The following is a 15,502-nucleotide window of genomic DNA, read 5'->3' on the forward strand; positions in this document are numbered from 1 at the left end:
ACCAGGCAGGCCCTGAAGATCGCGGGATGTGTCCCATCTCTGTGTATCAAGTCATGAGGCATGCGCTAAGCTCCAAAGGTCGCCTCAGCCTTGGGCATATGCGATCGATTGGATTCACCAGCTCAGAGCTTGCTTGGTAGGGAGGAAGAGAGAGCACCTTGTCTTGAGCAGAGGGCTCACGACCTTTTGACCAAGATGGCTTTGGGGGACCGAGTACCCAACATGCATTTGGTTGCTCAGGTCTTCACCTGCCTTCCTACTCCAAAGGCAAACCCAAGAGCTCATAGGGAATGTGGGGTTCTGACCTAACCCTGCATCCCTGGAAGCCTGGGTCTGGTACCTCAGCATAGGCCCCAACAGAGAAGGGCCAGCGCTACTTGGGGAAGTGGTTGGTGGATGTCATAGTGCCTCGGTGTGGAGGGAGGCAAGGAGAACTAAAATTTCAGAACTGTGGAGTTTGCTGGGAGCTGGGCTTCAGACCTGGGCTCCTCCTGGTTCCGCTACTGATTTGCTCTGACTTTGGGCAAATGCCTTCACCTTTTCAGCCTCAGTTGCCCCATCTGTAGAATGGATAGAATTGGGCTAAAGGCAGAATGGCAAAGAGATTTCATTTTACTTGCCAAAACTAACTGCCAGCCTTTGATTTCTTGGGATCTTCTGGATCTGCCTGCTGCCCGCGAGTCTGGGGCTGGAGGTTCCTGAATGTGCTCTGCAGGTGTGCAGACCCAGGCCTACTGTCCCCACTTTTCTCCTGGCACTGATGCTGTATGAGTCTCCTATCTCTCTGAGGTCCCCACTTTAACACCATCCGTTGTCAACTCCATGGCACGAGGCGTGCCGCCTTTCCTGAGGCAGGATTGTGTCTCTGTGTGGGACGCAAGTCGGCTCCCTGAGCATGTGCCTGAGAAAGTGCCATGGGTTCAGGGTAGCTCGGTGCCGTAGGTACTTTGATTTCTGTCAGAGGCATGCAGAGCTGCTGCTCTGTGACAGTTTTCCACGGTAACAGGCAGCTGGTGAATACTCTGTGAAAACGTCGGGCCCAAGGTGCCTCAGCAGGTGAAGATGCTTGCCACCAAGCCTGAGGACTTGAGTTCAGTCCCCAGGACCTGGTTGAAGGAAAGAACCAACTCCTACAAGTTGTCCTCTGACATCCACCCATGTGTCATGGTGCATGTATACATGTGCAAACGCATGCACACACGCACACTATAAATTTTTAAAATAATTATTTTATACCACAGCCCTGTGAAGCTGGTATTATCCCTTCCGTTTTACAGGCAAGGAACCCGAGGCCCAGAGAGTTAACAGAGCGGCCTTCTGAGACCAAGCCTGTGCACCTCTCGCCAGCTGCTCTCCTGGTCCCCAGTCCTGTCCCCAACCTTCTGTTCTTCTGGCTCCCCTGAAAAGCCCACGGCCTCCCGTTCTCTCGCCCCTCACAGGTTTCCATGTGATCCCCACCATCTCGAGCATCGTCCCGGAGAGCTGCCTGCTGATCGTAGTGGGGCTGCTGGTGGGGGGCCTGATCAAGGGCGTTGGAGAGACGCCCCCCTTCCTGCAGTCGGACGTCTTCTTCCTCTTCCTGCTGCCACCCATCATCCTGGACGCAGGCTACTTCCTGCCTCTGAGGCAGTTCACGGAGAACCTGGGCACCATCCTGATCTTTGCTGTGGTGGGCACGCTGTGGAATGCTTTCTTCCTGGGTGGCCTCCTGTACGCCGTGTGCCTGGTGGGCGGCGAGCAGATCAATAACATCGGCCTGCTGGACACCCTGCTGTTCGGTAGCATCATCTCCGCGGTGGACCCGGTGGCCGTGCTGGCCGTCTTCGAGGAGATCCACATCAATGAGCTGCTGCACATCCTGGTCTTTGGGGAGTCCCTGCTCAACGATGCCGTCACTGTGGTGAGGGGTCAGGGGCCACAGCACACGCACACGGGGGCAAGCGGTGCCTTATCCTTCCACTAATGATGATAAAGACGGCCAGTGTCCCCCATGCTTGCTGTGTGTTGGGCACTGCTCTGAGCACCGGGACATAGATTTTCTCTCCTAATCTTCAGGACAACCCAAGGAGAGACGAACTTTCTCACCTTACAGAACTAGAAACACCCCACAGAAGTTAGACAGCTTCCTAGAATGTGGTGGGGCCAAGATTGGAGGCAGTGTGCTTGGTTCATTCTGTGGCCCTCCAGGGCCTGAGCCACTGGCCTAGTAGGTCACTTGCTTCCTGACCAGCTTGCATTTGATACTGTGTTGCCCAGTTACTGGCCTTCTTCCCGCCTCAGTTCATAGCCCATTTAGTCTCTGAGGAGCCTTTTAGCTCTTATGTTGGCTGTTTAAGAATTTGGTCTGTGCAGGGTTCTGAGCAAAGGAAATGAAAGGGCTCTGTTCCCCAGACCTCTAGGATGTGGTGAGTGTGAGATTAGTAGGACTGGGTTGACTGCTTGGTTTTCTTGTTTGGTCAGTTTTTTTGAGACAGGGTTTCTCCATGTAACCCTGACTGTCCTAGAACTTCTTCCAGACCAGGCTGGCCTTGAACTCAGAGATCTGCCTGTCTCTGCCTCCTGAGAGCTGGGATTAAAGGCGTGTTCCACCGCCACCTGATTGCCTAGCTGACTACTTGTTTTGTGACTTTAAGTGAGAAATTGTTCCTCCTCTAGGCCTCTCCTTTGACAGTTTCAAGTGACAGAGTTGTGCTAAGGCCGGGTGGGGTTTCCTAAGCTCCTCTAGGGATTCAGCTCGCTAATGTGCACCTGATGCTTGGGTACCTAGCGTGAGCCACCCCTAACTGAGTCTGACTGACACTACAGGAAGCTTGCATCTAGTCGATGACTCCATCTGTGTGTAGGATCTGTGCCGTCTCCTGACGGTGATGGCGGTGCTGGTCACGGGGCTGATGCTCAGGCGCTCCGAGGCTGAGGGCATCGTAGCTTACCTGCTTTGCGTGGTGACTCTGTGGCTTTGCTACGGTTTCTCCTGCTGTGGTAAAACACCAAGATCAGAAGCAACCTGAGGAGGAGAAGGTGGATTTCAGCTTTCAGTCAAGTCCTGCGCCATCACTGAGGGAAGGCAGGGCAGGAGCTCAGGCAGGAACCTGGAGGCGGGAGCTAAAGCAGAAATCCTGGAGGATGCTGCTTATTGGCTGGCTCAGCCTGCTTTCTCCCTCATCAAGAAAACGCCCCATTGGGGTTGGGGATTTAGCTCTCAGTGGTAGAGCGCTTGCCTAGGAAGCGCAAGGCCCTGGGTTCGATCCCCAGCTCTGAAAAAAAAGAACCAAAAAAAAAAAAAAAAAAGAAAGAAAGAAAACACCCCATTGCATTGGCTACAGATGGCTGAAGGAGGCGTCTTCTCAGCTGAGGGTCTTCTCTGGTAACTCGAGCTTGTGTAAAGATGACCCCTGCAAAACAAAGCAAAAACCTACAGGACAGTGCACTCTTCTCTGAAATGGGGGTATCAGGAGGCTCCTCTAGCTGAAGAAGTCACGTGACTGCTGGCGTCACGTGACCCCCACAGGCCTACGTATTACTTTTCTTTTTCACTTGTCCTACCACTGGCAATAGTTCCAAGCTAGAAAAGAGGACCTGGCCTTGGTACTGCTCCGGTTACCCATGTGGCAGACTGCGGTCACTCACGAGCATCCCCAAGCCGGGAGTGAGGTCAGCCTGTGGTGGAGTACCCTGCTGCCGAGGCCCTCCTGTCCCCCAGGTAGCTGTGACCCACTGGTGCCCCGCCAGTGCCCAGCATCTGCCCCTTCTGCCAGGCCCAAATTGGGCCTTTTCTTTTCTTTTCTTTCTTTCTTTTTTTTTTTTCTTTCTCTTTTTTCCCTCCAAGTCAGGGCTTCTCTGTGTAGCCCTGGCTGTCCTGGAATTCTCTCTGCAGACCAGGCTGTCCTGACAGATTTGCCTGCCCTGCCTCATGAGTGCTGGGCTTAAAGGTGCAGTTTTCTGAGACAAGTTTTGTGGGGTTTTTTTTTTGTTTTTTTTTTAAAGATTTACTTATTTTACATGTATGAGTTCATTGACTGCCTTCAGAAGAGGGCATCAAATCCCTTAACAGATGGTTGTGAGCCACCACGTAGTTCCTCAGGACCTCTGGAAGAAGAGTCAGTGCTCTTAACCACTGAGCCATCTCCAGCCCCTGAGGCAGGTTTATGTGTGTGTGTCTATAGCCCTGACTCTCCTGAAACTAGCTCTGTAGATCAGGCTAACCTCAAACTCAGATCTGCCTGCCTCTGCCTCCAAGTGCTAGGGTTAAAAGTGTGTGCCACCATTGCCTGGCGAGTTGGGCCTTTTCTAGAGCTTGCTACGGGTGAGAACGCCCTAGACAGTTTCCCAAACAGGGAGGCTCACCTGAGCTGTCTGGAATCAGCTATGTCTTTCCTGCCTGCTGCCCTTCCCTTCCAGGCCTGGAAACCCCCCAGCTTGTTTATGGCGGAACTGTGTAGGGCTGGGCTTGATTAGACTGAGAGTAGCCGTGCCAGGCAGTCCCTCAGAGACTGAGGAAACAAGTTCCAGGCCTGCCTGAGCCTCCCTCTACCCAGGGGATAGGTATCCTTGACTGCATGGCAGTGAGATCGTGATCACTGTGTGCAGTGTCCCTACTCAGGGCTAGGATGCAGTAGCGGGCTCCACGGCATCTGAGCCTGGCTGTCCATTGTAATTGTACAGGCAGCTTGTTCAGATGGAGAGTCCCAGGTCACATATGATCTGGTCCGAGTATTTTCAGAGTTTAACAGGTCCTGTCACAGCCTTCTCTGCCTTGTGCTGAAGGAGAGTCAATGCCGAGAAGCCATGGCGTATACCAGGCCGAACAGTGAGAGAAGTAGATTTGGTAGTGCTGTAGAGGTGGTACCCCAGGGACTCCAACCATGCCAAGGGCTTCACTTAATTCTTATGACAGCCCTGTGACAACGACAGTACTCCATTTGTCCCCCACGTTGTGGAAAACTGAAGGACAGGAAAATTAGGTGATTGGCCAAGTGTGCAAAGGATTGCAGCTTTAAGAGTTTATGTTCATTACCAGCAGAGTGTGCTGCAGGCCTCCAGTGTGCCTAGCAAGCTCCCTAAGCCCTCGGCCATGTTCTACCTCTTACTTAGCACTAGGTTTCTCTGCTGCCTTGTGGTCTACATCCGTGGCATGGATCGAGGAAGGATGGGATAAACACGGGCCAGTCCCCGGGAGCCGTGGGCCAGCGCCCTGCCCTCCTGCCCACCAGCCTGCATGCCCTCTCCAGGTCCTCTACCACCTCTTTGAGGAGTTTGCCAGCTATGAGTATGTGGGCATCTCGGACATCTTCCTCGGCTTCCTGAGCTTCTTTGTCGTGTCCCTCGGCGGGGTGTTTGTGGGCGTGGTCTACGGGGTCATCGCAGCCTTCACCTCACGATTTACCTCCCACATCCGGGTCATCGAGCCGCTCTTCGTCTTCCTTTACAGCTATATGGCTTACCTGTCAGCCGAGCTCTTCCACCTGTCTGGAATCATGGCGTGAGTCGGCGTGCCGGGGGACGGGCTTGGTGGGGTAGCTACTTACCACGGAGTCCTCCTTTCTGTGGTCACGAAGGAGCTCCCCAGCACCTGAGCTCCGGGCTCCAGACTTGCATGGTATCCACTGGAGTGGCCCAGGTCGTTAGAGACCTTTTATAAGAAGCCATCTCCATTGGTCTCCTGGGATTCAGGAATCTGAAGATTCTTTGGAGGCAGTTGAGGCAAAAGCAGCCTGTGTTAGGGCTAGCCTCGGGAATAGGAGACAGAATCCAGTGCAGGAGTCTGGAGATGGAAGCCGATACAGGCTCCCTGGAAGGGCTTACCAGGCGTCTTCCACGCCCGAATGTAGATGCCCCACGGTCTCAGTTGAGTTGGAATTGGGCCATGAGAAGAGCCAGTGAGGCACAAGGAAAGGAGAAGTGCACAGGCCACCCCTAGACTGGGGACTCCAGGTCGTAGGGAAGGAGCCTGCAAAGCTCCCTAGAGGGACCTTGTGTGTCCCTGGCTGTGGTTGGTCAGACACAGTGTGCCTTTCGGAAGAGGCAGAGGCCTAGAGTCGCACAGACTGAGTCTGTAGCATTGCCACTTGCCTCAGAAGGACAATGGGGATGACTTTATTCTTCTAAAACTCCTGTCTCGTCTGAATTTGCTGGCCCTGCATGCTTGGCGTGAGGATCAAGGGAAAACAGTGGGTGTTTGGCCCTCACGGGTTGTCTAGTAAGCAAGGCTTGTTCAGCTTGGTGCTGTCCTCCTGTAACCCCTGAACCCTGTTCTTCCTCACCCCAAGCCTCATCGCCTCAGGAGTGGTGATGCGCCCCTACGTGGAGGCCAACATCTCCCACAAATCCCACACCACCATCAAGTACTTCCTGAAGATGTGGAGCAGCGTCAGCGAGACCCTCATCTTCATCTTCCTTGGCGTCTCCACCGTGGCCGGCTCCCACCAGTGGAACTGGACCTTTGTCATCAGCACCCTGCTCTTCTGCCTCATCGCCCGGGTGCTGGGTAAGGGCCAGGCCCGGCCAGGGAGCAGTGTGTGTGTAAGGTGTACATCTGAGGCTGCATGGAGGAGCCAGGCTATGGATCAGCTCTGTGTGATATAGCCTGAGGCGAGGTTGTGGGTGTGCAGGTGTGTTGATGTTTCTTAGAGCTGGACTGTGGTGTGTGTGTTACTGTTGGAGTGTGTGTAGTGATGTGTACAAGAGCCAGGCTGTATCGTATGGTACAGTATGTAGGGAGATAAGCTGAGTGCTCACTAGAATATAAAGGGCTAGCCTGTGGGTGTCTGTATATAGCATGTGGAGGGGCTAGCCTGTGGGTGTCTGTATACAGCATGTGGAGGGGCTAAGCTGTGGGTGTCTGTATATAGCATGTGAAGGGGCTAGCCTGTGGGTGTCTGTATATAGCATGTGGAGGGGCTAAGCTGTGGGTGTCTGTATATAGCATGTGGAGGGGCTAGCCTGTGGGTGTCTGTATACAGCATGTGGAGGGGCTAGCCTGTGGGTGTCTGTATACAGCATGTGGAGGGGCTAAGCTGTGGGTGTCTGTATATAGCATGTGGAGGGGCTAAGCTGTGGGTGTCTGTATATAGCATGTGGAGGGGCTAAGCTGTGGGTATCTGTATACAGCATGTGGAGGGGCTAAGCTGTGGGTGTCTGTATATAGCATGTGAAGTGGTTAGTGAGATGTGTGTAGTCCAGCATGTCCCTGTCCGAATGGTTCCTGGCTGTTCTCATTTCTTCTCTGCAATGCTGACATCATTTGACACCATTAGGGGAGAGAAGCCCCATGCCTCATGCTCATGTAGAGGCACCATAGACAGTGACACAATGAGTTATGGTGACAGGCCTTTAGACTCTCCAACAGCCTAGTGGCTTTCTCAGGTCCTCCACACAGCCTGCGCCACCCTGAGAACACCCTGAGCCAAGTGTTCTGTTGTCATGGCACATATGCCCAAAGCTGCCAGGCTAGTGTCACCCGTGGAACCTAGGTCTGTGGGATCCCCCACATTGTTACATTGTCCTCATCTCCGTGGCCAGGCTGCCCCTGTTTCTACATCCTTTCTGCACATGTGCGCATGTGCACTTGGAAGCTGGAGGTCCACAATGTGCTTTCCCCTGTCCCGGTCCACAGTTTTTAGTCTTTTTGTTTAGGGTTGTTTGTGACAGGATCTTATTATACAGACCAGGCAGGTCTAGAACTCTCAGTAATTCATCTGCCTCAGCCTCCCGAGTGCTGGAATTACAGGTGCGGACTGACCTGAGACTTTGTGGGACTGTCACTGTTGGCGAACAGGTTTTGTTTGTGTTTTGTAATGCTGGCGATGGAACCCAGGCCCTCATGCATGCAGGGAAAGCACTCTTTTGCATCCCTCTCCTCACAGCCTACACTTTGAAACAGTGTTTCACTCTGAACAATTTCCAGTCTATAGAAAAATAAAGACAATAGGATAATTATTTCCTACCTGCTTTAATAAGTTCAACTTATTAAACACAATTGTTTCATCCTGTCCCTTGGCCTGTAGTTGGTGAAGACTTCTTGGATATCTTCAGAACAAATGCAATTTGAGGAACCCTTTAAAGACCCACCAAGGTCTTGGGTTGAGTGGTCTGGAGCTCCTGGGCTGAGGGACTCAGAAATGAGTGAGCCAGATGGGCTTAGTGGGAGGAGCTTCCTGACAGCCTCACCTCTCCTCTGCCTGCTCCCTGGCAGGGGTCCTGGTCCTGACCTGGTTCATCAACAAGTTCCGAATTGTCAAGCTGACCCCCAAGGACCAGTTCATCATTGCCTATGGGGGCCTGCGAGGGGCCATCGCCTTCTCACTGGGCTACCTCCTGGACAAGAAGCACTTCCCCATGTGTGATCTGTTCCTCACCGCCATCATCACCGTCATCTTCTTCACAGTCTTTGTGCAGGTGCTGGGACTAGGGCGGGCAGGCCCCTGCCTTGGGGACCCTGACTTGTGGTGGAAAGAGGAAAGCGTGTTGCATGAAAAAGGCAGTGGTATGCTGTCGCTAGCTTGTCCCATGACTTGGGGCAAGCCATCCCCCGTGGGGGCCTCAGTTCTCAGTTGTGATGGTGTGACATTGTGAAGTCAGTGATCAGTGACCAAGAGTGACATGGGTAGCCGGCAGGCCTGAGATCTGTCAGCCCCAGATCGTGGTGGGGCTGAGTAGTGTCATGGTTTGGTGTCTACGGCAGCTCAGCCTGGGCAGCCGGGGACTCCTGAGTCAGGAAGCCTGAGGCCTGGACCCAGTCTAATGCTCCACAAGCTCATGCCTGCCTGTGTCTCAGTCCCATCTGTGGCGTGAGGAGCCGGGCTGGGTGATTGCAGTCCTGGCAGCCTGCTGGCCAGTGACTTCTGGGCACTTAAATGACCCAAGCTTAGCAGGGTTCCACCCCTGTCTCTACCCGTCCCCAAGAGAGGCCCGTGTGTGATGGTGCACACCGTTCTTCCTTAGCTGACTGACCTGGAGAAGGTGAGAAACTGTTGTGCTTCTACTTATCTTTCATTCTCTGCCTCTCCTGGGCATAAGTACTCGAGGTGCTAGCTGAGACACACCCTTGCCTTCTCATGAGAAAAGATATCCCATATCTCTTGGACCTCTTGGAATGGGGTGCACTTTCTGTGCTTTATAGGAGATGGCTCCTCCTTGCCCTCCTGCTTTGTCCTCAAACACTGCTTTACCTCAGCTTTGCTGTTGTGTGTGTTCGATGGGTGTCCAAGCCGCTTCACTGATGGTGCCACCACGGCAACCTTCTCCAGCCAGCCTGACTCTGAGTCTGCTGCTTCTGTGGGGTCATAGAGAATCACTCAATCCCATTGCTGCTCAGTTTCTGCATCTGTAAAATGGGAGCATTTTCAAGATTCGTCTTTCAGGGAGAGTGCAGATACTGAAGCGCAGATACTAGTCAGACATGTAGAGCCTGTGTTGGGGGCAGGGCTCTGTCTACAGGGCCAGATTCCAGGGGCTGCAGAGCAAATCCTGGGGAGAGCTCACCCTGGCCCCAGCAGTGAGGATTCTTGCACTGGCTGAGCTATCAGGAAGAAATGGCTGAGGTGTAAGGAGTCATAAAATCCACAGTCCTGAGAGATTGAGGACCTCAGAGGGGAAAGAGCCTCCTTGCCTGGGGGACCCTGGAGGAGAAGGGAGGCTCCTTAGCTTCTCTGCCAGTATAGCAGGACCAGAATGTCTGACACTCACCTGCCCTCCAGGGCATGACCATTCGGCCCCTGGTAGACCTGTTGGCTGTGAAGAAAAAGCAAGAAACAAAGCGCTCCATCAACGAGGAGATCCACACACAGGTACCAGAGGCTGGGCTGGGCCTTGGGTTTCCAGAGAAAGTTCCTGGGGCTGAGGCAGAGCCGGGCCTTAAGCCTGCCTCCCCTCATCCCATTGCTGGGTTGTCTTAGCCCCTTAGGGTCCCCTGCCAGGCTCTAGCTGAAGGGACAGTGTGGTGTGAGAGCTTAGGAGCCCAGGGGGCTGTTATACCAACCTCTGTCATTAGGTCCAAGTGGGTTCAGAGAAGGGGGCTCACCAGAGTGTGGCCTGGCTTCAGGATGTGTAATGGGATGGCGCCACCTCCTGGCTACTCCTGGAACTGTAGGGCCAGGCTAAGCAGAGCTATAGCTGGGGTAAAGGTGGGTGGGGTAGGGAAGGAGCCAAGCAGTAAGGCTTGACCTGGCCCTGGGCCCATTTCAGTTCCTGGACCACCTTCTGACAGGCATCGAGGACATCTGTGGTCATTATGGCCACCATCACTGGAAGGACAAGTAAGTGACAGTCCGGTGGGCAGGAGGGTGGAGAAGACTGTTAATGTCCCAGGTACTAGCCCCTCCGTCTCCCTCCTCCCACAGGCTCAACCGCTTTAATAAGAAGTATGTGAAGAAGTGTCTAATAGCTGGAGAGCGCTCCAAGGAGCCCCAGCTCATTGCCTTCTACCACAAGATGGAGATGAAGCAGGCCATCGAGCTGGTGGAGAGTGGGGGCATGGGCAAGATCCCATCTGCCGTCTCAACTGTCTCTATGCAGTGAGTGCCACTGGGCCATCCGGGCAGCATCCGTACCCCATGCTAGCTCCCTCAACCCTAGCCGGAGATGCCACCAGGGCTACGCAGTTGTCCAGCTTGTCACGTTGGGCGTCCGGTCCTTGAAGCCATACTAAGGACCTGGGACTTGGGCCACCCACCCTTGGGCTGTCCCCGAGCATGGCTTTGTGCTATCAGACGCAGACCTAATTTGTGTCCTGTTGTCCAGGAACATCCACCCCAAGTCTGCAGCTTCAGAGCGCATCTTGCCAGCGCTGTCTAAGGACAAGGAGGAGGAGATCCGCAAAATCCTGAGGAGTAACCTGCAGAAAACCCGGCAACGGGTGAGGTCCTGCCTGGCCCTTCTTAGCTTCTCTCCTGCGTGCACCCTCCACACGTCCTCTGCCTCCTCTGCCCTTCTCCTGCCTCCCACACAGCCAGAGCTTCTCTGGCTCTGACCTTCCAGCCCAGCTTCTGAGTCTTCTCCTGCCCTGATGGCTGTTTCTTCCCTCAGCTGCGGTCCTATAACAGACACACGCTGGTGGCCGACCCCTACGAGGAAGCCTGGAACCAGATGCTGCTCCGGAGGCAGAAGGCCCGGCAACTGGAGCAGAAGGTACACGTCAGGCTCTGCCCAGCCCCTCTATGGGCAGACAGGGAGGGGCAGAAACGGTGTAAGGTTTTGGGCTTTATCCTAGAGGAGTGACAGGAGAGGGTGGAGATGTGGAGATGCCAGGAAAAGAGAAAGGAGTGAGCTCAAGGGACACAGGGAAGTGGAACCAGCAAGGCTTGGTGACTGGGTTACCAGTTTGAAGTGGGGACACTGGGATGCTAGAGGTCCAGAGTGCCCAAGAGAGGAACATGGTTGACGCGGGGTGAGGCACTGAGCTCAGTAGTGGTTGCTGGGTTCGCGATGCTCAGGGCGAACAGAACCGAGTTAGCTGTGCCCCCAAGTTGGTTTTTATTGTTCTTGTTCTGTTTTTGTTTTAATCTAAAATCCTGGGGGACAAGTATGGGGTGGAGGCAAGGCTAGAGGAGAAGAGACCTGCTTGAGACTGCCCAGAAAGATCGCTCAGCTTTCTGAGAGCTGGGACAAGGCCCCGGAAGGCCCTGAAGCGCCATTGTGGGTTGCCACCACAGGCATAGGAAGAGCTCAGGGGAAACCGCTGCCTGGGGGTCTTCAGAGGACTTCGCCAGCCCCCTGGCCACACTCACCCTGTCCACTCTCTCTGTCAGATCACCAACTACCTGACGGTACCGGCCCACAAGCTGGACTCACCCACCATGTCTCGGGCCCGCATAGGCTCAGGTAAAGGGCTAAAGAAGGGCCCTCAGACTGGGCGTTTTGTACCAAGGACAGGCATCAAAGAGTCAAAGGGGGAAGATGGCGTTTCCCATGAACTGTGTTTGCATCAGTACGGCTGGGTGTTAACAGAGAGGGCAGGGTAGTCCTGCTGTCAAACCCAGGCACAGAGGGACTCCCAGTGGGGCTCAGGATGAGGACTGTGATGGAGCTAGGACACAGAGCACCTGGCAGGGAGGGAGAAGTCTCTGTGGGATAGGCTGGCCTCCCCGCAGGCTGAGGTGGTGGGAATCCCTGTCAAGGGGAAGCGCATCTGGTAACACCGGTCACTCCGGAAACCATGGAGCCCAGAGACACCGTTGCAATCATGGGAAGGTCTGAGGGCTGCTAGTACAGGCTGAGAGGGGCCTTGCGGTGTGGCCATACTGTCAGGGCTTGGAGGCAGAACCTGTCTGTGCTCTCAATCCTCAGACCCACTGGCCTATGAACCCAAGGCCGACCTCCCTGTCATCACCATCGACCCAGCCTCCCCGCAGTCCCCCGAGTCTGTGGACCTGGTGAATGAGGAGTTGAAGGGCAAAGTCCTTGGGCTAAAGCGGGGTCCTAGGACGACTCCGGAAGAGGAAGAGGAAGATGAGGATGGCGTCATCATGATTCGGAGCAAGGAGCCCTCATCCCCAGGCACCGATGATGTCTTCACCCCCGGACCAAGTGACAGCCCCGGCTCCCAGAGAATACAACGCTGCCTCAGTGACCCGGGCCCCCACCCTGAGCCTGGGGAGGGAGAGCCTTTCATCCCCAAAGGGCAGTAGAGCCAGGCTAGTGGGTGTCCCATAGACTCTCCCACGAGAGTGGGGGCTGGGCGCTCCCCTTGTCTCCTGACCTGGTTTGGCTCTGCCCCCTCCCTCCGCATGGCAGCTGGGTCCACACCCCCACTGCAGCACGGCTTGCTCCTGCCTCCTGGGAAGCCTCCTCTCCTACCAGATCTGCCTTCCCAATCCATCCATTGGCAGAACAGCTGGTGAGACAGGCCCTGCCCCATCTCTAGATCCAGGCTCTCCCATAGTGGAACCAGGGCTCCTCAGGCCCTCCCTCCCCTCCAGCCCCCTCCTCATCCAGACCAACTTTCCATCTTTGATCATCATTTCTAACCAAAGAGCCAGTGGCTCCACTGTGGTCCTACCGGGAAAGGAGGGAGCTGAACCTTCCTTGGCCTTAACTGGGCCCTCCTGTATCAGAGGACAGGACAGCAGGCATGTGGCTGGGAAACAAGACGGGTGACCTATGGCAGACCCACGGTTCTCCCACTAGCCTCGGTGCTCTGGCCAGCCACCTGAGCTGTCCTTACTCGGAGCTGCAGGCTGAGGGCATCTCTGAGCTTCTCTGTTGGGAACTGGGGCACATTCAACAGTGGAGTGACTTGGGTGATGAGGACCACTGGGCCTTTCTGGGGTTTACACGGGAGGGACTGTCCGAGGCTCCGGAAAGTGTCGTCTTCTTCCATTTGGTTTATTTGCACCTCCACGTAAGTATGATTCTGTTTGCACAGAGGTACTCCAGTCTTTAGACCCTTTGAATCTTCCCTGCCAGTCAGAGCTCCACCCTTTCCCCCTCGTCCTCCCTCCTGCCGTCTAACACCTTCCCTTAAATGGAACCTCTGCTGCCCGGGCTCTGGCCTGCAGCACTGATTCAGACGTGGCCCAGCTTGTCATGATTCAAGCTCAGCAGCAAGGGTCCTGGTACCTCCCTTGCTCTTGGGCCTGCTTTTACCTCTGTTGTCCTGGTCCAGCACCACCCCTCGTCTAGACCACTCTCTTACCTGCATCCTGTAGAGTAGACAGCAGTGGACCCCTAGCGGCCTTTGCTCACAGGCATGTACTCCTACCGCCATGGCTGGGCCAGCCCGTGGGTGTCTGTCCAACCCCTGAGCACTCCCTCCCCAGGATCGTGCAATAGTCAGAGGGGTCCCTCCCAGGGGATGGGGCTATGGGTGCTTGGCCCAGCTGTCTCCTCTCCATGCAAGTGCTGTTTTAGGCAGGAGTTGCCATGCAAGGTGACATCGACAACCATGTACAAAGCCACCGCAGCCGCTGCCTCTCTGCCGCCTGTACAGAGGAAACTGAACCTTTTTTCATATTCTAATAAATCAATGTGAGTTTTTGATAAGAGTCCAGGGCTGCTTCCTGGGAATGAGGGACTTTAGGAAAGAGGGCACCAGAGGAGCTAGGCTCAAAGACGGACGCAGTAACATTGTTACCACCAGCTGTTGTGTGGTCCGTACTGTGTGCAGATGCCGGAGAGACACTGTGGCGGAGTTGAATGTGCCCCATTGGGGGCGGGGGAGAGTGCCTCAGTGTTCACACAACTGGAAACCCCTAGTTCATGATCAATGAGCATAGTCGGTGGGGTGCGGTCAGGAAGACTCCTGACTGTGGTGTGCCGAACTGCCACCTAGGCCAGTCAGAGAAGGGCTCAGAGGCATCCAAATACAACAGTCCTACCATGGAGGCCTGAGTGTCCACTGTGGGACATCCCTTCTTTGGAATTCCTTCTCCCTCTTAGTAAGTCGATGTTTAATAAAAGCCAGTGCATCTGGCTGAGTAACATAGGAGGGAAGGACAAACCTCGTAGTTTGTGGTTGGGAGTCTAACTAAGGGCAATGCAAAGTCTCTAAGCTACGTCCTCCCCTGGGAATTAGAGACTGTGTACTCTGTTGGAATAAGGAGTCCCTGTATAAAGCAGAGGTGGGAACCGAGGTGCAGTTCCAGCATCTGACCGCCAGATGGCAGTGAGGTCTCAGTACTGTCCAAGAGGCTCTGCCCAGCCTGGGACCTGGATTTAGAGCTGAGTTTGCTTAGGCTATCTGAAGTGCGTCCTAACAAAAGACGTATACGAGGGGACCACACTGCATTTCTGTATTGATGACCCAGCAGGAAACAGCTGGAACACTCAGAGGCTGTGGGAAGTGTTGGGTGAGGACCAGGGACTCCTACTCCATAGGGCTCCTGCCTAATCGCTCCTCGGAGGCAGAGATAGAATTATTTGGGACCAGCCTGGGATTCCACAGGCACACTATCTCAAGGATAGCAGCAACAATAGAAAGTTTTAGAGCTGAAAGGGTGAGAAAGAGCTGTGCTTCTGGGAGGTGTGGCCACAGCCCAGCTACCTGTGGCTTAGAATTTTCCTTCAGAGTTTCCAGACTGGATGGCCCAGAAGTTAGCCACGGCACACTCATACACATAAACACATACAGGCATGTACATCAGATAAATAAATCTTGCCTGATTCCAGTCTTTCTGCCCATCCCCGTTGTATAATGAAGCTTAAGTTCCTTCCAATAACCCAAACGCATTACCCTACAGCTGATGTACTTGACCCTCTTCCTGCCTTTTGGGAAAGCCACACACAGAACTCAGCATGGCCGTAAGTCAGGGGGATAAAGGCAGTGCTCGGTGCCTTAGACTTGCACAGCAAGCACTTTACCTGCGGAGCCCTCCCTTTTTAAAGTCCCCCGAGTCTGCATACTTGGGTTCTGACGCCCAACAGAACCAGCAGGAGCTGTCCCGCAGGAGCTGCTGTAACCTCAGTGCCGGGAAGGTGGAGACAGCAGGACCCCAGGCAGTTGTTAGCCAGCTGTAGCCAGCCATTTTAGCTAAATCAGCCCGCTCTGCTCAGCAAGAGTCCCTGTTCC

General features: G+C 54.5%; 1 protein-coding gene across 4 annotated transcripts in view; it reads left to right on the top strand.

The window, feature by feature from the left end:
* Slc9a1 (solute carrier family 9 member A1) overlaps nt 1-13,979 on the top strand; it is a 54,114-nt gene extending 40,135 nt beyond the window's left edge. Inside the window, exons 2-12 of one of the 4 annotated variants that reach the window (NM_012652.2) lie at nt 1,440-1,900; nt 5,229-5,479; nt 6,267-6,484; nt 8,192-8,394; nt 9,696-9,785; nt 10,183-10,253; nt 10,338-10,511; nt 10,738-10,852; nt 11,023-11,124; nt 11,745-11,817; nt 12,283-13,977. In NM_012652.2, the coding sequence (NP_036784.1) occupies nt 1,440-1,900; nt 5,229-5,479; nt 6,267-6,484; nt 8,192-8,394; nt 9,696-9,785; nt 10,183-10,253; nt 10,338-10,511; nt 10,738-10,852; nt 11,023-11,124; nt 11,745-11,817; nt 12,283-12,623 (2,099 nt within the window). In that variant the 3' untranslated portion in view covers nt 12,624-13,977. Of the gene's footprint in view, nt 1-1,439; nt 1,901-5,228; nt 5,480-6,266; nt 6,485-8,191; nt 8,395-9,695; nt 9,786-10,182; nt 10,254-10,337; nt 10,512-10,737; nt 10,853-11,022; nt 11,125-11,744; nt 11,818-12,282 lie in introns of those variants that run through there. The other 3 variants (XM_063287164.1, XM_063287163.1, XR_005504368.2) reach the window with 3 other exon arrangements.
* The last annotated feature ends 1,523 nt before the right edge of the window (nt 13,980-15,502 follow it).

The sequence above is a fragment of the Rattus norvegicus genome, chromosome 5 (genome assembly GCF_036323735.1).
Source record: "Rattus norvegicus strain BN/NHsdMcwi chromosome 5, GRCr8, whole genome shotgun sequence".
Lineage (NCBI taxonomy): Eukaryota > Metazoa > Chordata > Mammalia > Rodentia > Muridae > Rattus > Rattus norvegicus.